The 26,744-nt window shown below is 43.2% G+C and overlaps 1 protein-coding gene across 1 annotated transcript in view; it reads left to right on the top strand.

The window, feature by feature from the left end:
- The window catches only part of LOC145341189 (uncharacterized), a 38,837-nt gene extending 12,836 nt beyond the window's left edge, over positions 1 to 26,001 (top strand). Inside the window, exon 2 of the mRNA XM_080186145.1 lies at positions 23,628 to 26,001. Coding sequence (XP_080042271.1) covers positions 23,628 to 26,001 — 2,374 coding nt within the window. The remainder of the gene's footprint in view (positions 1 to 23,627) is intronic.
- Positions 26,002 to 26,744: the final 743 nt, after the last annotated feature.

Genomic DNA, 26,744 nt, shown 5'->3' with positions numbered 1-26,744 from the left:
GAATGCACTGCCTGAGAGTGCTGTGTAAGCAGATTCAATCATTACCTCAGGGAATTGGATAAGCTCCTGAAGGTAAAAGACTTTGCAGGTCTCTGGGGAAATAGCATTAGCTGATTTACTGATGCAAAGAGCCAGTACAAGTAAGATGGCCCGAGTGAGCTTCTTCTGTGCTGCAATCATTGCATATGATCATCACATCCTGAGAAGTAAGAGTTGGAGCAGGCCATTCGGCCCTGAGAGCCTGCTAGCCATTCATTAAGATCATGGCTGATCTGATTGTGGCCTTAACTCCACTTTCCTGCCACCAGCCCATAATTCTTGACTCCCATGTCAGTCACAAACCTGTCCAGAGCAGCTTTAAACATATTCAGTCATGAAGTTTCCACAGCTCTCTGGAGAAGCGAATTTCAGAGATTAACAACCCTCTGTCTCTCTCTTCCTCGAGAGGAAATTCATCCTCATCTTTTTCACTGGAAGACCCCTCACCTTCAAACTGTGCTCCCAGTCTTAAATTTCCCCATGAAGAGAAACATCCTCTTGATATCGACCTTGTCAAAACCTCAGAACCTTAAATGTTTCAATAAGATCACCACTCATTCTTCTAAACTGCAAGAGATCTAATGTCTCAAAATTCTAACAGGGTTGGATAGACTAGATCCAGGGAGGATGTTTTCCCTGGTTGAGGAATCTGAAACCAAGTGACAGTCTCGGAATATGGGATAGACCATTTAGGACTAAGATAAGGAGAAATTTCTTCACTCAAAGTTTAAAAGCTTATTTATTAGTGTTGCGAGTACATTAACTTACAATAACACTGCAGTGCAGTTACTGTGAAAATCCCCTAGTTGTCAACTCTGGTGCCTGTTTGGGTACACTGAGGGAGAACTTAAAATGGTCAATGCATCTAATCAGCACGCCACTCGGATTGTGGGAGGAGACCGGAGCACCTGCAGGAAACCCATGCAGGCATGGGGAAAACATGCAGACTCCAGGTAGTGAACCTGTGAAATTCTCCACCACAGAAGCTGTGGAGATCAAGTCACTGAATGTACTGATGAAAAGATAGATAATTTTTCAGATTTTAATGGCATCAGAGGGTACGGGGAGAAAGTAGGAATATGGCACTGAGCTAGAGGAGCAGCCATGATCATATTTAATGATGGACCAGGCTCAAAGGACCAAATGGTCTATTCCTGCTCCTAATATCTATACTTCCTACACAGCCTTTCCCAAAAAGCCATTCCCTACATGCTCGGTGTGGCTGAGTGGCCAACGGTAAATGCAACAATGCATTGCGCTACAATCGAGCATGGTGGGAATTTGGGTCAAGTTAAGTTAATCACAGATATGGATCAGAAAAGGCTTAAGCAAGTTGTGACCTGTCCTGTGAAATGTGAACTGACACTTCCTCTGTTGTCTAAATAAAGATGGTTGCTTGGACGGGTGCTAGACACATTGGAGGTGCCCATAATTGCCGTATTCTATATATGGTGAGGCAATGTGACTTACATGTAACTTGATATAAATATTTGGGAGTTGTTTACAAGTAACTTCATTGGCTATAATAGAACATTGTGATCAGCTTCCCGTGTTATCACTGGTCAAGTGCCTGAGAATTTTCTGGCAGGATATGCAAAGTTTAAGATATAAAGAAGAACTTTGAGTCTTTCCCTCAACAGAAACTCGAGAAACACATTCTCGACATGTGCCCTGAAGATTAGCTTCAGCGAAGAACAACAAAGATCAGAGGAACAAAGAACTGCGAGAAAGATCCATACCCAAGGATAGACCTGGTCAGTTCACTTAAGCGTTTTCAGTATTTGTTTTCAGTCAAAACTTAGAGCTAAAGTTAAACTGAATGTTAAATGAGTTAAAGTTCGAGTTAAACTAGGATTGGAGTTGAAGTTAAATTAGTTAAAGTTAAGATTGAAGGGAAATGACTTGAATTAAGTAAGTTAACGAGATGTAGCAATTAATGTCTATTAATGTTGAGTATTGTTGCCTGAAACATTAAATCAAGAGGGAGTTCATTTAAGTGCCTGTCTTTTGTTGGTCACACAAGGGGAAAATAGCTGGAGAAAACGGTTTAAATGTTCCAGTGGCTAACACAGGAATTAACCTTCAATGCAAGTATATCCCTCCCCAAGTAAAGGGACCAAAACTATATGCAGTACTCTAAATGTGGTCTCACCAATACCCTGTACAGTTACAGTAAGACTTCCCTATTTTTTATACTCCATTCCCATGCAATAAAGGCCAACAATCCATTTGTCATCTAATGACTTGCAGTATCTACATGGCAATCTTTTGTGATTGATGTATAAGGGACATTCAGTTCCCTTTGTATCACAGCATTCTGCAGTCTGTCCCCATTTAAGTAACATTTTCAATTTCTAATCTTCCTACCAAAATAGAAAACTTCAAACTTCCCCACATCATACTCCATATGACAGAATTTGCACATTCATTTAAATTCTCTATATATCTCTTCACAACTTTCTTTACCTACCTTTGTATTATCAGCAAATTTGGCTCCAATATACTCAGTTCTTTTATCCAAGTTATTGATATAGATCATAAATGGAGGTCTCAGCACTAATGCCTGTGGCACTTCACTAGTTACAATTTGCCAACCTGAAAATGGTCCATTTATCCTGAATCTGCTTTCTGTTAGTTAGCCATTCCTTAACTATCTGTGCTAACATATTACCACCATGAGCTCTTACCTTGTGCTGCAACCTTTTATCATGAGGTTCTGGATTCAAGGCCCATTCCAGGTCTTGAACACATAAAATCAAGGCTGAGCCTTCAGTGCAGTACTGAGGGAGGTGCCATTTTTTGGATGAGACATTAAACCAAGCACCAAGTTTAGATGGATATAATACTCCATGGCACTATTTCAGTGAAGAACAGAGGTGTTTTCCCTGGTGCTCCAGCCAATATTTATTCCTCAACCAACATAATACAGATTATCTAGTCATTATTGCATTGGTAACCACAGTGTAGCACTGATGTAGTTAAAATGGCAATCAAATAGCTGAAGTGAATAGCTATTAGGAATAGTTAGTAAATCTTATGAACACCCTCAGATGACAATGAGTGATAGTGGAATGAATGAAACCTGTGGGAGTTAGTTTGCTACCTGAATTGGAATGTTACTTGGAGCTTGAAGTTAGTCTGGGAAATGCACTTACACAATAAGAAAAAAGGAAGGTCAGAGTGACCAAACATGGGCAGAATGTACATGCAAAGCATTAAAGGTGGGACTTCCAACCCAAAGTTTAAATAAGAACTCAACACTTGATAGGGTATTTTGAAATAAAGTTAATCTTTATTGGATTAAAAGACTTTATCAGTAATCTAAAGGCTGGAAAGTTTGGGCAAGTTCAGAGCTGCATTTGTCAAATACTCCTGAGGGACTCAAGAAATCGATAACAATGTCGAGGAGACATTCAGAGATCCAGGCATCCCAAGAGATAATTGGGCTGATACAGGGTGACATGAGGATTTACTCTGAGATCTGGGGTGGTATTACATCCCACATGCATGTAAACAAAACTTACCTCTAAGATGCTGGTCATAAACTGGCTTGTGTGTTCTGACAAATCATCCAGACTCGAAACATTGGCTCTTTTCTCTGTCCACAGATGCTGTCAGACCTGCTGAGATTTTGCACATTTTCTGCTTTTGTTTCAGATTCCAGCATCCGCAGTATTTTACTTTTATCATTTATGTGCTGTTTGCTCTGAAACTGATCTCTAGCTTTTGAAAGAACAAAATGTACAGCTTAAATGGATCTGAAGAAGGCTGACGTACTGTTCCCTTTTATACCAAGAATGAGGTTTCTCTGCTGAAACATGACTACCTCACAACACTAACGTTAGCTTTGCTTGAACATACAATGTCTCTGAGACAGTGTCCCCTCTGGTGGACACTAATCTTACCCATTTCAGAGTTACGGCCAGAGTTGGAACGATAAGAGATCACCAGTCATGTCAAACTGGGAGGCAATGATAGATAGGACAATGATTGCCCAATGTCCTCAACTGCTGAAGCATCAATACTGTTGGTAGCTCCCTGTTGTCTGCTCTGCTACCTCCCTATCCTGGATCAACTCCATTAATGCCCCCCTCTATATCAATGGGGACGAAGTAGAAAAGGTCAAGAGCTTCAAGTTTATAGGTGTCCAGATCACCAACAATCTGCCCTGGTCCCCCCATGCCGACACTATAGTTAAGAAAACTCACCAACGCCTCTACTTTCTCAGAAGACTAAGGAAATTTAGCATGTCAGCTACAACTCTCACCAACTCACCAACAGATGCACCATAGGAGGCATTCTTTCTGGTTATATCACAGTTTGGTATGGCTCCTGCTCTGCCCAAGACCGCAAGAAACTACAAAGGGATATGAATGCCCAATCCATCACGCGAACCAGCCTCCTATCCATTGACTCTGTCTACACTTCCTGCTGCCTCAGCAAAGCAGCCAGCATACTTAAGGACCTAACACACCTCGGACATTCTCTCTTCCACCTTCTTCCTTCGGGAAAAAGATACAAAAGTCTGAGGTCACGTACCAATCGACTCAAGAACAGCTTCTTCCCTGCTGCTGTCAGACTTTTGAATGGACTTACCTTGCATTAAGTTGATCTTTCTCTACACCCTAGCTATGAGTGTAACATTACATTCTGCACTTCCTCGTTTCCTTCTCAATGAATGGCATGTTTTGTCTGTATAGCATACAAGAAACAATACTTTTCACTGTATGTTAATACATGTGGCAATAATAAGTCAAATCAAATCAAATAATGGAAACTCAATGAGTGAATATAATTACTACCATCAGACCAATGGAGGCAATGATTATGCTGATGACACTTCTTCCAAAGCTTAGGATTTGCCTCCTCCTTTAGAGGTGATGACTACTATAATCAGATGAGTGGACTGGCTGCAGAGATGGGTATGTAATTTGGAGAACTAACCCAGCGAATAGGCCACATTTTGCCACAACCATCATGAGTTAGAGTCAATGGATCTCAAATAGATTCTTTCAGCATGTATCGCCCAGGAACCTAAGTCATCACTCACTCAGGGGAATCTCGGATGAGTTCTTTGTCTATAAAGCCCGTCTGTGACAAAGGTAAGCCTTCCTCATAGATTCAGAGATAGTTTGTTCCCACTTGGGGTTGGACTTCTTTTTCTGCATCGTCAATGTCAGCATCACAGATTAACATCTGCCAACATTTTTATGAATGTGGCCATGTGACAATGAATACATGTGCTTATAATATTGATTGTTCATTCCAAATTGATGAACACACTGCCCTCCTCCTGCTTCAGGTACCATGTCCTAAGAGTGTATTGATGAGCATAGATTTCCATTGGGAATAGCCTCATAGTCTTTGCAAATTGATTACATGATTTGGATGATGGTTCCTAACGGTACATTGATGAATGAGGAAGAATGATATAAAATGACACTTTTAAATGCTTTTCTTATTCTGGTTAGAGATGTCCTCTATATCATTCATTAAAAAAGCACTCCCAGGGCTGGCTGATTCACTGGAGTTGTGCATACGTGCAGATTCTGGCTTCAATCATTGCCACATTTCAAAATGTCAGTGCTGCAGGATCCTCCAATTCAATCAAACTAAAGGGAATTATTCTTCCCAAATGGGTTATCGAAGCCAGGACTCTCCTACACTCGTGACTGTCACTACACCTGGCATCTAAACACTGACTCCCCACCACCTTTGAAGTTGCTGCAGCCCCAGTGTGTGTGCAGGTGACTGAGAGTGTCAGATTGAGTGACAGAGCTTCTTTGTCACTGCTGTGCTACTGCTGCTCTCTCTTTCTCCTTGGGCTGCTGGGTGTGGGCTGCTGACAGTTCTTTCATGGTCTGTAAGCAGGAACTCAGAAGGGGAATTTTCGATGTGGGAAGGAGGTTGCTGGTGTGGGAATAGTCACAACCTCTGCAGCCTGCATTTTGTGTCACATTGAAGGATGGGGGCGCATACGAGGCTGGCGTCATTGGATTGTGTGTGAGGATGAGGGGGAGAATTGGGATGTTAGGCCGGGATCCTGAGTACAGCGAGAGCTGCTGGGTGAGTGTTGGGTGTGCGGTGAGAGCGGATTCAGAATTGAACCCGGATCCCTGGCGCTGTGAGACAGCAGTGCTAACCACTGCGCTACCCTGCAGAGCGAGCTGGGGCCTGTGCTATCGGTACACACAGTCAGACCTCATCCAAGTGCTCAGCCAGATAGCCCTGCAGGCCCTGATGCAGTGATGTTAACCATTACGAGAGTTTAATGAACCTCGTCTGACACCACTGCCAGACCCTCGATTAGGAATCGACCTCTTTGCTGACCCATTCCTTTGGAGGAATAAACCTTGAGGCCTTCCTGGGACCAAGCAGAAGCATGACTGTCAGTCATGTCTGTCTGTCTGTCCATCAGTCTCCAGCATGAAGGTGTCCATTACTGCACCCATTAATCTAGAAACCTCTCTCTTACCTGGTGCCCGATTTGTTGCCAGGACCTTTTGTCATTCTTTTACATTGAATAGTCTGGAAAGCTTCATCAATGCAGCAAGCTCTTCTGGAAATTGTTGCTCTCTCACGGTTGATCTTTTCCAAGCACCAGACCTGTGGCAGGGCCTCACCTTTTGAAAGGCTTTTGGCCAAAACCTGTGGTGTACTGTTTGCTGTTTCCTTTTTGTTAAAAATTGAAGTTGGGTTGGTTGCAATAAGCTTATGTTTTCATAGAAAAAAATAAGATGAACTGTTTCCAATGGCAAGGAGGTCTGCAAGCAGAGCATGCAGATTTGAGGTGATTAGTAAAGGAACTGAAGGTGGCAATGTGAAACATTTTCCTAACTCAGTGAGTTATGGTCTGGAATGCACTGTCTGAAAGCGTGGCGGAAGTAGATTCACTCATAGGATTCAAAACAGAATTGGGTAAATATTTTAAGGGAAATAGAATCCAGCATATAGAATCTTCATGTGAGACAGAGGAGAGGGTAAAAAAGGAGGAGGTATTGTTTATTAGTTAAGGAGTTACCGCAGTAAGGAGAGTAGAAATCTTGGAGGGGGTATTGAATGAAGCTTTGTGGGTCGAGCTTAGGAATAACGTTGAGGCAGTCACATTGCTAGATGTTTATTATAGACCTCCAGATGGTCAGAGGGATATTGAGGAGCAAATGTATGCCCAATTCATCGTGGTGTGTAAAACAGTAACAATAAGGTATTATATTGGGCGATTTTAATTTTCCCAATATTCACTGGGCCAGACACAGCGCTAAGGGCTTGGAGGAGTGTTTTTTTTGATATGTGTGCCATCCTAGGATCCAATGAGGGAAGGTGCAGTGCTAGAAGGTGGTTGAGGTTGTGGTGGCGGAGCATTTTAGTGATAGCGATCACAACACGGTGCAATTTAAGCTTGTAATGGACAAGGAAATAGACAAGTTATAAAAAAGTTTCGTATTGGGAGAGAGCAGATTTTAGTAAAATAAGGCAAGATCTGGCCAAAGTAGACTGGGAACATTTATTTGTGGAGAAATCCACAGAAGAGCAAAGGGGATGGTGCAAACCCAGCATGTTCCCTCTAGGGTGATAGGAAGGTGTAACAGGCCCAGAGAACCATGGTTGACCAGAATAGGATGAGAAGGAAAAGAGAGGCTTTTAGCAGGTACAAGAGGAGCAAATCAATGAAGGCATTAGTGGAGTACAGAAAATGCAGGGTGGATCTTAAGAGTGCAATTAGGAGAGCAGAGAGGGGATATGAGAAAGGGCTGAATGGTAAAAGTAGGGAGAATCCCAAGATATTCTATAATATATCAATGAGAAGAGGATAACGAGGGAAAGAATAGGGCTCATTAGGGACCAAGGGGCCAATATGTGTTTTTTATAAAGTTTATTTATTAGTCACAACTAGGCTTACATTAACACTGCAATGAAGTTCCTGTGAAAATCCCCCAGTCACCACACTCTGACGTTTGTTTGGATACACTGAGGGAGAATTTAGCATGGCCATTGCACCTAACCAGCATATCTTTTGGACTGTGGGAGGAAACCAGAGCACCCAGATGAATCCCATAAAACACGGAGAGAATAGGCAAACTCCACACAGACGGTGACCCAAGCCAGGAATTGAACCCAGGACCTTGACGCTGTGAGGCAGCAGTGCTAACCACTGTGCCGCCGTGGGTGGAGCCAGAGGACGTTGTTAGAGTATGGAATGAATGCTTCACATCCACCTTCACCCAAGAGAATGAGGATGAAGGTATGGAACTCAAGGTGAGAGACTGTGACACTCTTGAGCAAATCGACATAAGGAGTGATAAGGCTTTGGAGGTGTTGGCAAGCTTAAAAGTGAACAAATCTCCAGGATAAAAACAAATTGCTGTAGATGCTGGAATCTGAAATCAAAAGAGAAAATGTTGGAAAATCTCAGCAGGTCTGGCAGCATCTGTAAGGAGAGGAAAGAGCTGACATTGCGAGTCCAGATGACCCTTTGTCAAAGCTTTGACAAATCTCTGGATTAATTGTGTTCCAGACTGCTTTGTGAGGTAAGGGAGGAGATTGCAAGGGCTCTGACCCAAATTTTTAATACAGCACTGACCATAGGGGAGGTGCCAGAGGACTGGAGAACAGCTAATGTGGTTCCACTATTTAAGAAGGGTTGTAGAGATAAGCCAGGGAACTACAGACCAGTGAGTCTTACGTCAGTGATAGGGAAACTATTGGAGAAAATTCTGAAGGAGAAAATCTATCTCCACTTAGAGAGGCAAGGTTTGATCAGGGATAGTCCGCATGGCTTCGTCAGAGGGCGGTCATGCCTAACAAAATCGATTGAATTTTCTGAGGAGGTGACCAGGCGTGTAGATGAGAGTAGTGCAGCTGATGTGGTCTACATTGACACGGTCCCACATGGGAGACTTATAAAGAAGGCAATGCATATGGGATACAGGGTAATTTCATAAGATGAATTCAAAATTAGCTCAGTTGTAGGAGACAGAGTGATGACAGAAGGCTACTTTAGTGACTGGAAACCTGTGTCCAATGGCGTACCACAGGGATCTGTTCTGGGTCACCTATTAATTGTCACTTATAAAAAAAGTCATAGATGACTATATAGGGGGTTGGATTAGGAAATTAGCAGATGGCACAATGATTGGCTGGGTGGTTAACAGTAAGGCTGAGCGCTGAAGTTTCCTGTCCTGCCCGCCACCAGAATTGCTCAAAGGTCGGTTGATCTCAGGCTTTTCCAGCCCTGGGGTAAGCGCAGAAAAATCCTGCCTTCAGTGGCTACAAAAAGATATAGATGGGATGGTCAAATGGGCAGATAAGTGGCAGATGGAATGTAACTCTGAAAAGTGTGAGATGATAATCCATGGATCTCTGAAGGTGGAGCAGCATATTAGGTGTACAGGGCTTTGCTGTAAGTCCATAGATTCATAGGAACCCTACACTGCAGAAGGAGGCCACTCGGCCCATTGAGTCTCCATCGATAACAGTCCTGCCCAGGCCCCATCCTCGCAACCCCACACATTTTCCCTGCTGACCCTTCTAACCTACACATCCTGGGACGCTAAGGGGCAATTTAGCATGGCCAATCAACCTAACCAGCACGCCTTTGGACTGTGGGAGAAAACTGGAGCACCCAGAAGAAACCCACGCAGACATAGGCAAATATGCAAATTCTACATAGACAACGACCCAAGCACGGGAATCAAACCCAGGTCCCTGGAGCTGTGAGGCTGCAGTGCTAACCACTGTGCCATTCTGATAAAGCCATGCGGACTATCCCTGATCAAGCCTTGTCACTCTAAGTGGAGATAGATTTTTTTCCTTCAGAATTTTCTCCAGTAGTTTCCCTACCACTGACGTGAGTAGGGTGGTGTAAAGACATATGGGACACTTGCCTCTATCAATTGAAGCACAGGTTACAAAAGCAGGGAAGTCATGATGGAGTTGTACAGCACTTTGGTGAGGCCACAGCTGGAGTACTGGGCGCAGTTCTGACTGCCACAATATCGGAAGGATGTCATTGCGCTGGAAGAGGTGCAGAGGAGATTCACCAGGATGCTGCTGGGGTTGGAACATTTATGTTACAAAGAGAGGTCGGGTAGGCTGGGGTTGTTTTCATTGGAGTGGAGAAGTCTGCAGAGTGGCTTGATTGAGGTGTACAAGATTGTGAGGGACATGGACAGAATGGATAGGGAACAGCAGTTCCCATCTGTTGAAGGGTCAGTCACAAGGAGACATAGCTTTAAGCTGAGGGGCAGGAGGCTTACGGGGGATGTGAGGAAAATTATTTTTACTCAAAGTGTGGTGACAGCCTGGAATGTGCTGCCTGAGAGGGCGATGGAGGTGGGTGGTCTCATATCCCCTGGATAAGCACTTGGCCAATCATAACATTCAAGGCTACGGGCCAAGTACTGGTGAATGGGATTAGATAGGTAGGTTAGGTGTTTCTCATGTGTCAGTATAGACTTGATGGACTGAAGGGCCTCTTCTGTATTGTGTGATTCTGTGATTCCATGAAATAATTTACATGGTTATGGGAAAAGAGAAGGGAGTTGGGATTAATTGGCATACTGAGGGAGTGCTGCACTCTTGGAGGTGCTGTCTTTCAGCTGAAACAAGCAAACTAAGACTGTGGCTGCCCTCCCAGGTGGTTGTAAAAGGTCCCACGACACCACTTTGAAGTGGGGATGCCGGCGTTGGACTGGGGTAAACACAGTGAGAAGTCTCACAACACCAGGTTAAAGTCCAACCAGTTTATTTGATAGTGAAAATCCCCCAGTCACCACACCCCGATGTTTGTTTGGGTACACTGAGGGAGAATTTAGCACGGCCAATGCACCTAGCCAGCATATCTTTCGGACTGTGGGAGGAAACCGGAGCACCCAGATGGATCACATAAAACACAGAGAGAATGTGCAAACTCCACACAGATAGTGACCCAAGCCGGGAATTGAACCCGGGACGCTGACATTATGAGGCAGCAGTGCTAACCACTGTGCCGCCGTGGGTGGAGCCAGCAGACAATGGTAGAGCATTCAATGAATGCTTCATATCCATCTTCACCCAAGAGAATGAGGATGACGGTATGGAACTCAAGGCCAGAGACTGCGACGCTCTTGAGCAAATCGACATAAGGAGTGATAAGGTTTTGGAGGTGTTGGCAAGCTTAAAAGTGAACAAATCTCCAGGATAAAAACAAATTGCTGCAGATGCTGGAATCTGAAATCAAAAGAGAAAATGCTGGAAAATCTCAGCAGGTCTGGCAGCATCTGTAAGGAGAGGAAGGATCTGACATTTCGAGTCCATAACTGGTTGGACTTTAACCTAGTGTTGTGATACTTCTTAACACTTTGAAGAACAGGGGAGTTCTCCTTTGTTTCCTGATCAATATTTATGCCTCAGTCAACTTAACAAGAACAGGTGATTTGATCATTGCACTGTTGCTGTATGTGAGAGCTTGCTATGCGCAAATTGGTTGCTAAAATTCCTAGATTACAACAATGACTACATATTTTAAAAAGTGGCTGTAAAATGTATTGAGAAGCCTGAAGCTATAGCATAAATGCTATCTATATCAATGCAAGTCTTTCTTTTTAATAATTGCACAATATCCTAAGTACATACAGGAATGCTTTGATTGTTATTAAACCAAACAGCCTGTCCTGCATCAGGTGGCAGTAGCCTTTACCTCTGTCACTTTCACTTACAATTTTTGGGATGGGGAATAGATTTTGGAAGCTGGTGTACATCAGTGCATTGGCATTTGCCCCCTCCCCCCCCCCACCCCCCACCCCCACGTCCCACTTTCCCTTTATAGTTTAAATGTGGTTAATAGTATTAAGAATGTGGAGAAGTGCACTTCTGCCAGAGTTGCTTTCTGAAACCATGAAGGTTGCGGTATCTCTGTACTTCCTCTTACATTAGGGAAATATAACTTTGTCTCAAGTACTTGTAATTGTCTATGAAAATAAAACAGAATTGTTGAACAAAATTACTAATACCAGCCTTTCTGAAACAACCTAAAGAACGTGAGGGCTACACTAATCTAGGAAAATGCTTGATAAAAAATTGTCACTACCTGACACTGACAACACACAGATACATAAAGATATTGAATTGTTAATACAGCAACATTTGTATGTGAGTTAGCTGTAGCACTTTGGGAGCTGGTACATATTGACAGATCCTTACAAATGTGGGAATAAGAACATAAGAACGTAAGAATGACATTTCTTAATTTAGGATTTTCTCTTTGGCAGCCCTGGAAATAAAGGATGGCTAGGACATTGAAGGCCTTTAAAGTTCAGAAAGCTGGAGTTACCCTATTATTATTCAAATGTTTTGTCTTCAGTTTCTTTGCACCAGCCCATTAACCCAGCTGGACCTCACTATAAGTGGGAGATTGTCAGAAGTGGAGAGTGTGTGTCTCTGGAAGCCTTGTCTTGCCCTAGAATGGGTGGTGACCTCCCTGCTCTGACCCTGATCTGAGAGAGTGGTACGGTGGCACCATTGTTAGCACTGCTGCCTCACAGCGTATATAAGCAAGGAAGTAATGATAAAATGTATAAAACACTTTTTTTGGTCTCAGTTGAAGCATTGTCTCCAGTTCTGGGCCTCACACCTCTGGAAGGAGACAATGCAGGGATAAGCAATATCAGTTATATGAAAGCTGTTCTCCTGTGAGAAGAGAAAACTGAGAGAAAATTAGATAGAGGTATTCAAAATCAGCAAAAGTCTGCTTGGAGGGTGGGGAAGAGGAGAGACTGTCCCCATTCATGGTTGGATCCTGAGCCAAAGGACACCAGTTTAAGGGGATTGGCAAAAGAAGCAATCTGAGGAAAGTTGTTTTAATGCTGTGAGTGCTTAGATTCAGACAAAGCTGTCAGCAGAGAATTAATAATTATCTGAAAAGAGAAGAATTGGAGACTTGGGCAAATACAGGAGAATGGGATTAAGTAAGCTCCTGCTGTAGAGAGATGGAGGGTCAAATGGACTCCTTCATTTTAACCACTCCTAACCACTTTATAATTGTAATTCCATGGTGGTCTCCTCTCTATTGACCCCACTATTCTGCTCCCCTCTCCTGCTCCCTTTCCATCTCCTCCCCTCTTTCCTCTCTGCTGCTCTCCTTTCTTTTGATCTTCTCTGTTCTGTCCTTCTCTTTTCTGTCCTCTTGAATTTTGCACCCCAACTTACGTAACCCACCACTCTCCTGCACCCCTCTCCCCTTTCTCCCCTTTCTCTCCCCTCTCCTTTCCCTGGCTTCCCTCTATCTTTCTCCCTTCCTCTCTCACCTGCTCCCCCTCTCCCCCCTCTCCCCTCTGCCCTCTTTCCCCCTTCTCTCTTTCCTCTGCGCCCCTCCTCCATTCCTGTCTCCTCTCTCCCCTCCCCCCAGCTCCCCTCTCCCCTACTCCCCTCTGCCCTTTGCCCTCTGTACTGTTCCATTCGCATTCTAATTAAACGCAAAGTGAGTGAGTTAGAGCAGGCTTCTCAATGCTGTTGCATTTTTGTATATTTTACACCCCCTCCCCAGCCCCCAAACTCAGACTGAACTCCTGATTAAAGTTCATCTGCAGAGAATTTCAGGGCAAAGTGCAAACTAGCAAGTACGAGTTAGAATGTTTCAAATGTCAAATCATTGTGCAGCAAGAATAATCAAAGGAAAGAGATACAGGAAGGTAAAAAAAAATGAAAGCCTGAAGGTATTAGACTTGTCAAAATTAATATCAAAGAGATTGTTAAAAAATCACATTCACTGGAGTGACCAAGTCTTGACATTTTACGATGTGTGTAGAGTGTATAATATTCCATCTATAATATAGATTTATCAACCTTTTCAATACTCTGTGGTTTTCCTCCCTTCACTCATAAGAAATAATTTCCTTTTGTAACGCAATAAGAAATCAGTCATCTGTTAAAAAATCTGTTATTTATCATAATGACACCACACTGATAAGGGACAACACACTGCTATAAATGGCCTTACTCCGAATGAAGATTACAGCTGCTTCCTGTCTATTTCTTACTTGACATTAGTTCTGCAAAACAGGTTATACGGTATACTCTATAGTTAAATTTGCTTCTGAATCAGCTCAGTACCTCAGCTTAAAGAAGAGAAAACAAGCAAAACAGAAGAAAATCAAAGAAGTATACTTTTGTTGGATTTACGAGAGACAGCATTGTATCACAGAAAGAACAATACTGAAAACTCACAGGTAAGAATTACCATTACGGGTTCTTTTTAAGACAAAAGAAGTATAGGATCATCTAAAACTGAGATCAATTCATATTTTCATCATCTTTCTGTTTCTAAATAAATGAGGAGTCCAGACTTCATAATTAAAAAATAATGAAATAATTGTTGAGGCAAAAAAATTAAATGCAGGTTTAAATATCAGTTATTTTGTCAGGATTATCTGAGAGATTGACTAGGTTGAAATTGTTTTTGCTGGAGTTCAGACGAATGAGGGGGATCTCATAGAGACTTACAAAATTCTAACAGGACTACACAGATAGATGCAGGGAGGATGTTGCTGATGGTGAGGAGGTCATAGTCTGAGGATTCAGGATTGATCATTTAGGACGGAGATGAGGAGATGTTTCTTCAGCCAAAGAGTGGTGAGCCTATGGAATTCATTACCACAGGAAGTAGTTGATGCCAAAACATTGAATATATTCAAGAGGCAGCTAGATGTAGCACTTGGGGCAAACGGGATCAAAGGTTATGGGGAGAAAGCAGGATTAGGCTATTGAATTGGACAATCAGCCATGATCGTGATAAATGGTAGAGCAGGCTTGAAGGGCCAAATGGCCTCCTGCTGCTCTCCTATCTTCTATGTTTCTATTAAAGGAATCTGTTGACTGAATTATTTTGACTACTTGAGTGGTCTGAAAATGGAAATGCTTCTAAGCATACAATGTTTCACGACCTAATTGATGGCTTGGAAAAAATAACCAGCTATCAATTTGATGTGTGCATTTATATAAGTTCCAACGACTTCACAATTACTTGCAAAATAATGCAGCATTTTTACAATTTAGATTTTGAGCTATACTGTGTGGTGTGTACAATTTTTACAGGTACAAACACTGTAAAGCAACTTATCATTGAACTCTTCAGCTTAATTTGCCACAGGCTGATTCCAAGATTGATTTTAACAACTAGCTATTTAACACTGCAATGACTATTTAAAAAAAAACAAAGCTTTACTTCCAGCTCCAATTTTAGATTAACACTTGAATATACTTTTCAGTGGTTTTATCAAAACACAATTTTTAACTGAATGTGTCCAACAGTCAGATGAATCATGGAATCCCTACAATATAAAAGGAAGCTATTCTGCCCAGCGAGCCTGTACCGACCACATTCCCACCCAAGCCCTATTCCCGCAACTCATATATTTACTCTGCTAATCCCCCTGGCACTATGATTAATTTAGCATGATCAGTCAACCTAACCTGCACACCTTTGGTCTGTGGGAAGAAAACCGGGGCACCCAGAGGAAACCCATGCAGACATGGAGAGAATGTGCAAACCACACAAACAGGGACCTGAGACCGGAATCAAACCTGGGTCCCTGATGTTGTGAGGCAGCAGTGCTGACCACTGTGCCACTGTGCTGCCTGTGAAGATTTACTTTATGCAACTCCAGAAATGGAATTACCTGCTAGGAAACTTATTTAATTATCTTGCATGATAACTAGGAAATATTCTGGCTCTTGTTAAAATTCACTTTGTAGGTCAAATATTTAATATCTGTTTTGGTGAAAAAGGGCCAGGAGTGAGCTGAAAGCTGCAGACACCTCGGGGAGACAAATATCATTGGTTGGTTTGAATGCTCTCAATTGTAAGCAACGGAAGTTTTATATTAAAATGCTCAATCGTAGCCTGAAGCCATGAACATTGTAAATGGGAGGGTGTGATTCTGAGCATATTTGAAGGTTTCTGCATCTGATGCAAGATAAATCATTGGGAAGCCTTTTAATGTAAACTGGCTGAGAAATTTGGAAGGAATTTGAAGTACAAACCACAGGCATTTGCTGTCACGTTTGTATTTGCTCCTACAGTTTGGAACTAGCTTAAAGTAGTATGATTAAGTAAATATCTAAAGCTACGATATTTAGTTGATATAAAATGCAAGTTGATTTTTAGCAGGCAACTAAACATCACTGCAGCTCACTGTGGAAAGTTGGAGAAAGTGTGGAAAGCGTTGCCAAGTGCTGAGTGTGCAAGTGGCAGAAGAACTACAAGGCAGGGCACGGATTGGTAATTCTGAAGTGAGGTTGTGCAATATTAGCAGTGTAATGAGATGTAAAAAGGTGTTTTACCTTAAGAAGCTCTGACTAGTCCACTGACTTCCTTGTGGCAAATTCCAGGTTGCAGTATAATCTGGGCTATTGAATTTACCCACTCCAATTCACACTCCTCTTCAATTCTCTGTTTATTTTTTAGTCCTTTAATCTTATCACCAATATTGAGGTTGCTCTTGCTGCACCGTTGTCAGCTCACACTTCCGGCAATTTTTGTGAACAATTTTTAAAATCTCACCATTTAAGAACAGTCTAATTAATGGAATACGCTGTGAGCTGTCTCATTCCAGCAAAAACTGGGTTATAAATTTTGGCTCCAACCCAAGTAAAGGAGCAAATGGCATAGAAACCAAAATGAAAGGAATTGCTTGAATTTGGCTGTCTTTTCATTATGTCACTTTAAACGACTCCTTTAAAACAGAGCTGATCTCTCAATTTTCACTGGTAATGCATTCCTCATTTCTCCTGTCTGTTACTTCATAGTTTGTTCACAATAAGTCACTTGGATATTCAGTTGTAAATAACTAACTAATAGATAATGTTTTGTTATGTACTGTAAATCATGTTGTGTAAACCACTCCCAGCGATGATGCCAAAAATCATGTATTTGCATATACTAAGCGTAAAAGTTGGCCTGTTACATAAGAACATAAGAACATAAGAAATAGGAGCAGGAGTAGGCCAATTAGCCCTTCGAGCCTGCCCCGCCATTCAATAAGATCATGGCTGATCTGTCGTGCTCAGTTCCACATTCCCGCCCTCTCCCCATAACCCTTAATCCCCTCTCTCATCAAAAACCCGCGTCTTAAAAATATTTAGCGAGGCAGCCTCCACCACTTCAACGGGCAGAGAATTCCAGAGATTCACCACCCTTTGAGTGAAGAAGTTCCTCCTCAACTCCGTTCCAAACCGCCCCCCCTTTATCTTGAGGCTGTGCCCCCGAGTCCTACTATCCTTTCTGAGCGGGAAGAGTCTCTCCACCTCTATCCTATCCATCCCATTCATCATCTTATACGTCTCAATGAGATCTCCCCTCATTCTTCTAAATTCTAACGAGTACAAGCCTAATCTATTCAGCCTCTCCTCATAGCTCAACCCCCTCAACTCCGGCATCAGCCTAGTAAACCTCCTCTGCACTCCCTCCAAGGCTAAAATATCCTTGCGTAAGTACGGCGCCCAAAACTGCACACAGTACTCCAGCTGCGGCCTCACCAATGCCCCATACAGCCGCAGCAAGACCTCCCTACTTTTATATTCAATCCCCCTCGCGATGAAGGCCAGCATCCCATTCGCCTTCCTGACCACCTGCTGCATCTGCAAGCTGTTCTTTATTCTATACTCATATTAATGGCCAACTTCAATTTGCCATGCCACAAATGAATGTTTCACTTACCGGTACTAATAAATGGGTGAAAGGGACCAAGTAGGTGATACAGGCTGTGATGCGAAGATATGTGGGAGCTTAAGGCACGCACAGAACAGGCCCACTATAGTGAATGACAAAGGTGTTGACTGCCCATACTCACACTGGCAGTTCACTTTTTGAGGTATTTTTCAAAGCTTCATGGGCAATCTATACGCCAACATCAACAGAATATGACACCTTGGGATGTGCCTTTGAAATGTGGCATGTAAGACGCGAGACTATTATAGTAATATCAGTGGCATTGTATGTGCTATTAATTCTGACCCTGTCTTAATTAAAATGATGCCCAAAAACCCTCCTGAATAAACCAACTATAATTCAATACTACAGAGTCTACTACTTGTTGTTTTCTGAACTGTCTTTCTGTGTATCAGTTTCCTTCTGATGAATATTGATAATGGGGTATGAAGCTGAGAACCGGCCTTTAAAAATTCTTTTCAGCAACATTTCTTTCCCCAACATTTTATGCAAATATATTTTGCTTAATGTGCATCTATTAACTTATCTGCTACAACTTTGCCTACGTTTTCTTCCCAAGTGAATCTTTAACTAGCTCCAATCTACTTTAACCTTCACATGTATCCTGCGCTCTGAAATTATTCTTTTAGTTATAAGGCCCATGAATCAAAAGGAGAGCAGAAAGTCTAGCCGGTCCATCAAACCTAGCCTGCGCTGTTGTGACTGAATTTTTGCAAAGCAGGCATCCTTTGTCTCTTAAACTCCCAGCCGTCCATCTCCTGGGATAGATGGGAAATAAGGCAAACTTTTTCAGCCAATTTAAAATAAACTGTCGGAAATTCCTTTGTAACGCGTAAAAGTTGGTCAAACAAGTTCAAGATCACAGAGAGACCATCATCTTCCACATTGTTCGTCCATTGTCATCGATGAGGGCCTCAACACCATTGGTCATTTTGAGGCTGGTTGCGGTGTGTCCGAAGATGACTGATCAGGCCAATTCAGGCACAGAATGTCCTGGACGTATCGGACAGACTTGTGTAGAAGCTGTAGTTGTTGCACTGGTGGCTCTGAACTTGCGCAACTCGCGCTTAAGTTGTGCTTCAGCAATACACCTTGCTTCGTAAGCTTCACAGCCTTTGTGGATGAGGCAGCGCCAGGTAGGGCGGTTTTGTGCCAGCGTTTCCCAGGTGGTTGTGGTCGTGTCAATGTGAAGCAGCTTCAGGGAGGCCTTGAGTGTGTCTTTGAAACGTTTCTTCTGCCCTCCATGCGAGCATCTTCCAGCAGAGAGTTCCCCAAAAAGGAGCTGCTTGGGTATACGCTCGTCTGACATACAGATGTCATGACCTGCCCACCGAGTCTGCGCTCTCACCAGCAGTGTGTGGACTCTTGGGAGACTTGCTGTAGAGACAACTTCAGTGTCTGGTACTTTGTCTTGCCATCTGATGTGTAATATTCTGCAAAGACAAGCCATGTGGAAATGATTGAGCTGTCTTGCATGCCTTCGATACACAGTCCACATTTCACAGGGACACAGGAGGGTAGTGAGTACCACGGTGCTGTAGACCTTCAGTTTTGTTGCTGGGCTGATTCCTCGGCGTTCCCATACAGTGGAACGCAGCCTACCGAAAGCAGAACTTGCCTTTGCTATTCTGCAGTTAATTTCTGTGTCGATAGTCACTGCTTGGGAGAGGGTGCTGCCAAGATAAGTGAACTGGTCCACTGTCTGTAGTTTCTGCCCTTTGATTGTGATTATGGGTTCTGTGTACGGTGCATGAGGAGCAGGCTGGTGCATGACTTCGGTCTTTTTAATGTTGATGGTGAGTCCAAAGTTGTCACAAGCCGTGGAAAATTTATCCATACTGACCTGCATCTCTGGTTCTGAACAGTATACAGGGTGCAGTCATCGGCAAAGAGGAAATCTCTCAGAACAGTCTCCTTCACTTTGGTAATAGCTTGAAGTCTCCTCAGGTTGAAGAGCTTCCCATCCACTCTGTACTAGAGGCTGATTCCAGCAACACTATCCCGGAAAGCATCATTCAGCATGGCAGTAAACATCATGCTGAACACTGTGTGCGAGCACACAGCCCTGTTTGATGCCATTGGTGACTGGGAATGCCTCAGAGGATACTCTGCCATCCAGTACTCTGGCCATCATGCCATCATGGAACTGGCGTACCATCTGAATGAATGTGGGGGGGCAGCCGAACTTTGACATGGTCCTCCACAGGCCTTGTCGGCTTAGTGTCAAAGGCTTTCGTAAGGTCAACAAAAGGTTGTGTAGAGCTTGCGATTCTGCTCCTGACGCTTCTCCTGAAGTTGGCACACAGCAAAAATCATGTCAATAGTCCCACGACCTTTGTGGAAGCCACACTTTGATTCTGGAAGCAGGCCCAGCTCCAGATGAGTGAGCAGACAATTCAGCAGGACTCTTGCGAGGGTTTTTCCTGTGATGGAGAGCAGCAAGATTCCTCGGTGGTTGTCGCATACTTGTCGTTTGCCCTTCCTCTTGTAGAGATGTACGATGGAAGCATCTTTAAGTTCCTGAGGAATGGATCCTTGCTTCCAAAAGGACTGGAACAACTCGGTGAGCTTCTCAATAAGTACAGGACCAGCAGCTTTATAGATCTCTGCAGGTATGGCATCTGCCCCTGGGACTTTGCCACTGGATAGCTGGCTGACAGCTTTCGTGACTTCAGCTACTACCGGTGGGTCATCCATGGCGCTGCTGATATTGACCTGGGGAATCCTGTCTATTGCCTCATCGATAACAGATGACGGTCAGTTGAGGATGGCTTCAAAGTGGTCAGCCCATCTCTGCAGGATCTGAACCCTCTCTGTAATGAGAGTTGTACTATCTGTACTCAGGAGGGGGGTACTCCCAAGAGAATGAGGTCCATACAGAGTGTTGAGGGCTTCATAGAACCATTTCAAGTCGTTTCTGTCAGTGTATCCCTGTATTTCATCTGCCTTGGTGCTCAGCCAGGCATCCTGCATTTTACGCAGTTTATTCTGGACTGTCCTGCGAGCACTGGTAAAAGCATTTTTTTGGCAGCTGATGATGGGTCATCCTGACAGGCCCAATGAAGATGGTGCTTTTCAACAAGTAGAGCCTGTATCTCCTCATTATTGTCATCGAACCAGTCATGCTGCTTGCGGGTAGAGGGCCCGAGCATCTTCAGCACAGGTGTATGGATAGCATCCCTGAAGCGTTCCCAGTCGTCCTCAGCGCTGCCTGCGAGGTGTAGGTCAGCAAGCTTGATTTTTAAGTCTACAGCCAGTGCTGAAGCTTTGCTGGGGTTCTTTAGCTTGGCCACATTGATTCTTTTCATAACCTTGCTTCCTTGTGGTCGCCTCTTGGGTCTGATGCGGAGCCTTATTTTGGAGACAATGAGCCTGTGATCTGTCGCGCAGTCAGCACCACACATGGCCTTGGTAACTCTGACATTCTCCCTGTCTTTTCTCCTGACAATGACGTAGTTGATAAGATGCCAATGCTTAGAGCAGGGGTACATCCAGGAGGTCTTGTTACGGGTAGGCAGGCGGAAGGTTGTGTTGGTGATGAGGAGGTCGTGTGCTGCACAGGTCTTCATTAAGAGTAGGCCGTTACTGTTACACTTGCCCATTCCATGCCAGATTGCACAGTCACACCGTACTCTTGCACTGAAATCGCCAAGCAAGATCAGCTTGTCGGTACTGCTCACTGCTGATAGTAGAACGTCTAGTTCTTCGTAGAACTTGTCTTTCATCTCGTCCGGGTTGTTCCTTGTGGGGGCATAGGCACTGATCAGGGTGGCTTGGCTTCTGTTCTGTAGCGAAAGCTACAATGTCAAAAGCCAGTTGTTTACATCCCTATCAAGTTTCCGAATAAGGTGACTCCTGATGGCAAATCCAACTCCAGCATCACGACACTCATCATTGCCATGGCTGCTCCAGAGAAAAGTGTATCCACCTCCAGTTTCAGTCAACTGACCTACGTTGGCAAGACGAGTTTCGCTCAGGGCTGCAATGTCAATGTTGTATCTTGAAAACTCTCTGGCAACTAAGACTGTTCTTCTCTCTGGTCTGTCTGCTGTAGGGTTGTCCACAAGCATGCACACGTTCCAAGTGCCAAAGGTGAGCGGTGTCATCTTGTGTTTTATTTTGTTTGTTCGACTGCAAGATGGGATCCCTGCCAGCCACAGTAAACTGGCCAGGGTGTAGTGAAGCAGGCAGTGTTTAGGGCACCTTTTCTAAACCCTTCCTCGTTCTCTGGAGTGAGCAGTGCATTCCTGAAGAGGGCTGCTCAGTCGCCCAGGTAGATGCTGAGTTTCACTGCTGCTTCAGTCAGCGGAAAACAGCCATTAGACCTGAGCTGCCTGTGTGCAGGTCCGTGACTACAGCTCCCAGTGTACCCACACCTGCTGCTTCGCCGCTCGCCCATCGCCACAGGACTTCAAGGGTTGAACAGGACACTGATGACGATGATGATGGTGTTGAGACTAGCGCTTGATTTGGATTAAAGTGAGGGAGAGTTGCGCAGCATCAGCCTCACTCTCTCTTCCCAATTCCCATCTAGATCCAATGGCAAGACAAGAGGCAAGACGGCTGGAGATGGGACTAGGTGCAGTGGGTGACCAGGACATCTTCTGTGTCTTGTCCTGCTCTTTGTGTTCCACGACACTTGCAGAGACTGCCTTCTTGACGGTTGGACCTTCCATTGGTCTCGTCCTCTCAATCTGCCGGAGTCTGTCTTCACATGCTGGGATAGACATCTCCCTATCTCACCGAGGGTTGGGACCCCTCGGCTACCCTCACCTGGTTTAGCCGGCTTGTCGAAGCCGTTGCCCGGGGTGCGGCCGCTGTTCCAATGCAAACAGCTACGGGGAGCCACAGATGAGAGCTGAGTGCCAGGTGGGGACAAGGAGTGGACAAACCACCCCGACATGTTCCCCCACCAGAGGCACTACCCCCTCCTTGACACTCAATTCCTTTGTAACTTGTAAAAGTTGGTCAAACAAGTCCAAGTTCACAGAGAGACCACCATCATCCATATGTACTGCATGAATTGGCAACTTCTTCCGTAGGTCGATGACACTGGGAGAAGAAATGTCACTTCACATTTAACCCAGCTATCTGCTTGTGCAATTTAATTTTGTGTTCTCTGGCCCTCTTCAGCCCATCCAAATCAAACAGCTCATCCAGATGGTGCCAATCTAATCTTTTGTCTGGGTCTTATGGTCTTTCATTGACTTAAAGACCACAATCAAAGTTCTTCAAAGATGGCTCTTGTCGATCAACAACAGAGGCCACAATGCCAGCAGCAGGCAGCACCAGAGGGGGAGGAGGGTTAAGATGGAGCCATTCAGGGAGATATAGTAGAAGATAGTCACAGCATTTGGTAACAAAATTGCAGCTGTGATGCAGTTTCTCTTCCTGTCCAGGCAACTCTTTTATAGTCTGCCAGTAGCTGATGATAGGTTTCACCAATGTAAAACTTCCCCTGCTGTGGATGCCACCAGCACTTAGATCTTCACACAGAATTGCATAGGAAAGAGCAAAAGAGCGGAAACAGAGCACAGTGCCAGTTACACCATCGGGAACGACAAGCTACAGTTAAAATTCCAGCTCACCTATCTGATAGACACACCTTGCCACGATCGCAATTACAATGTGTTAATTTAGAAAAGCTATTTCAACACAATTCAAATTTGAATGGGGTAGGTCAAGCCTCATGCTGGCCTGTGGTGTGTTCCCACTTGTAACATTCAAATTTGAAGTGCTTTGTCATTGAGTTTTAAGACGTGACATGTTTTCATTTGTCATTACATAATTAGTCGTAGCTTATCATTATTAATTCTGCAGTCCTGAGTACTTGGATCAGCATTTGAAATTTAAATTTTGTTTTTAATTTCAGACACCTCTGAAGGAGAACAATGAGATCGCCCTCTCTGGAGATCCTTCTTGGCGTGTGTATTTTTATACCTACAGCTTTCTCAGAAAGGAACGCTCACCAATACAGTGCGTGTGAACAATGCAACTCTGACAACATCTGCAACTGCTCTTCATTGAAGTTAGAGAATATTCCACATGTATCGGAAAACGTGTCTGCGTTTGATCTGTCACACAACAAGATCTCACAGATTAAGGACACTGATTTCATTACATATGTGAGACTGAAAAGACTCCTGTTGCAGTCAAATCAAATCCAGTCCATTGCTGAGCCAGCGTTCCAGCACAATACAGATCTGGAGTATCTTGATTTGTCCAATAACCTTTTGACTCAACTGTCACCCAATTGGTTTCAGTATCTTTCCAAATTACAATACCTCAACATTTCAGGGAATAATTACACAGATTTGGGATCAGGGAGAATTTTCTCAAATCTGACCCAACTCAGATGGTTAGAATTCGGCAATCCTTCTCTATCTTTTCTGAAGGAAGATGACTTTGTAGGAGTTACACATCTGGAGGAGTTTATTGTAAAGGCAGAGAAATTACTTGTGTATCAGAAAGGAAGCTTCAGTTCATTCAGAAATATAAGCCACGCTGCCTTGAGTTTGCACAATACATTTTGGAATGAACCAGACCAGGCTCGGCAGATTCTTGTTGAGTTATCAGGATCCACCACCCACATGGAGCTGAGAGACTTAACGTTTCCTGACAAAAGCTTATTTCCCACAGTGAACAACTCAGCAGTGAGAAAATACACCTTCAGAAATACTTCTTTTACAGATGGTGTGGTGCTCAATTTTATAAATTCATCGATAAATACAAAATTATCGGAACTAGTTGTGGAAGACTGTGAGCTTTCAGGAACTGGGAAATGGTTTGATATAAAACCAATTACAAGCAACTTTCTACATTCAATAACATTAAGTAACATATCTATTAGAAAGTTTTATTTGTTTTATGATCTTTCAAGTATTAGTGAGTTATTTGTACATGTTAAAACAGCTAAACTTACAAAATTAACCATGTTCCTGATGCCCTGCCAAATATCCAGGAGATTGCAAAATGTGGAGTTACTTGAGTTAACTGACAACTTGCTGGATGATTATAGACTGGAGGAAACAGTCTGTTCAGGAGCTTGGCCTTCTGTGCGTTATCTTAGTTTGCAAAAGAATGATTTTAAATTCCTGGATACAACAAGCTCAAAATTATCCACACTTCCTAATCTTACCCATTTAGATTTGAGTCAGAATAGGTTTCGTAACATAAAGACTTCTTGCACATGGCCAAAAAATCTACAATTTTTGAACCTTTCGAGCTGTGAGATGAGAAGTATAAAAGAGTGCATCCCTCCAAATGTTGAAGTATTGGATTTAAGTAACAATGCCCTCCATAGTTTTGATGTTAATCTCCCTTTGCTCAAAGAATTAAATGTGTCCAATAATAAGTTTATAAGGTTACCAAGTGATGGTTACTTACCAAAGATGGAAATTTTGAAGATCAGCAATAATAAACTCACCTCACTCACAGAAATAGAAATCAAAGCATTTAAGAATCTTCGGTTTTTAGAGGCTGGAAAAAATAATTACATTTGTTCGTGTGAATTCCTGTCTTATATGAATCATGACATAACTGTCCAACTGTTGAACCAAAAGGAGAATTACATCTGTGATTCACCTCTGTTTCTCAGGGGAATGTTGATACAAAATAGTAAACGCTCTTTTTTAGACTGTCACACAGCACTGTTGCTAGCCTTACTCTGTGTTGGCATATGTTTGGTAGCAGGCATTGTTGGGATGATGTGTTACAAGTATCATGGGATCTGGTATATCCAAATGACTTGGGCATGGCTGAAGGCAAAGAGGAAGCCAAAGAAAGCAAGGAATAATGACATTTGTTATGATGCATTTGTGTCGTACAGTGCGATGGACTCAGAGTGGGTGGAAAACTTCTTGGTAAGAGAGTTGGAGAGTGCTCACCCACCTCTGACGCTCTGCCTTCATAAGCGTGATTTCATCCCAGGAAAGTGGATAATTGACAACATTATCGAGTCCATTGAGAAAAGCAGGAAAACCCTGTTTGTTTTGTCTCAACATTTTGTTCAAAGTGAGTGGTGTAAGTATGAGCTGGACTATACCCATTTCCGTCTATTTGATGAAAATGATGATACAGCCATCCTTGTTCTGTTGGAGTCAATTCCAAAGGAGACCATTCCTCAGAGATTCTGCAAGCTTCGGAAACTGATGAATACTAAAACCTATTTGGAATGGCCCCAGGAAGAAGTAGAGCAGCAAATCTTCTGGTTTAATTTAAGAGTCGCATTACAAGGAGATAGCATTTCAACGTTGTAAATAGTTTCAATGGCTGCAGCGGCAGTCACTCCTCTGCTAGGACCAACCACTGACGTTTCAGTGATGTTGTGATTTTAACAAACTAAGTTGAAGAGAGTTGTATTGGAATTGAACTAAATGGCTATAGTGAACTCCAATCTTCTTCTGTACCACAAAGCTTCTGTGGTATTTGGAACTTTGGCTTGGCAAAATCAGCAAGGAAGAGACAAATGAACAATGTATTTGGCTTGTCAAACATAAAATCCAAGCAATCACAGACTCCAATACACCTCATTAAATCTGCTGCAGGGGGATTTTGTATAAAAGATAAAAGGCTCAGAGTAATCCAAGTAGAGCTCCAGAATTCTCTCCAATCCCAGAACTCATCTATTCAACTGTGGCCATCAGCTTTCCACTTCGACCATGGCCTCTGCTCCCCAGAATCATCACACTATTTGAATGCCAACTAGAAAACTGGCAACAAGCCGAAGGAGCTATCAAAACCAAGCAATGCAAGAGGGCCCTAATTAGGAAAGAAATGATTAAGCAGGAACTGTACTTTTAGAGGTAGATATGTACAACTAAGCTTCGCCTGGACTGAGTAAAATCAATCCATAACTACTTGAGAACTTGAAGTGAAAGTCAAAATGTTGGAGGCATAACATTGGTTGTGAATTTCTAAGTAGGGAAGTCTGGGGCATATCGACATTGAAAAAAAAATGCATTGAAGATTAAAAATGATGTTTGTTCAATTTGATATTTTG

Source organism: Carcharhinus amblyrhynchos, chromosome 1 (genome assembly GCF_965287045.1).
Source record: "Carcharhinus amblyrhynchos chromosome 1, sCarAmb.v2.hapA, whole genome shotgun sequence".
NCBI lineage: Eukaryota > Metazoa > Chordata > Chondrichthyes > Carcharhiniformes > Carcharhinidae > Carcharhinus > Carcharhinus amblyrhynchos.
Note: the sequence above shows the minus strand (reverse complement) of the source record. Positions and strands in the feature narration are given on the sequence as shown.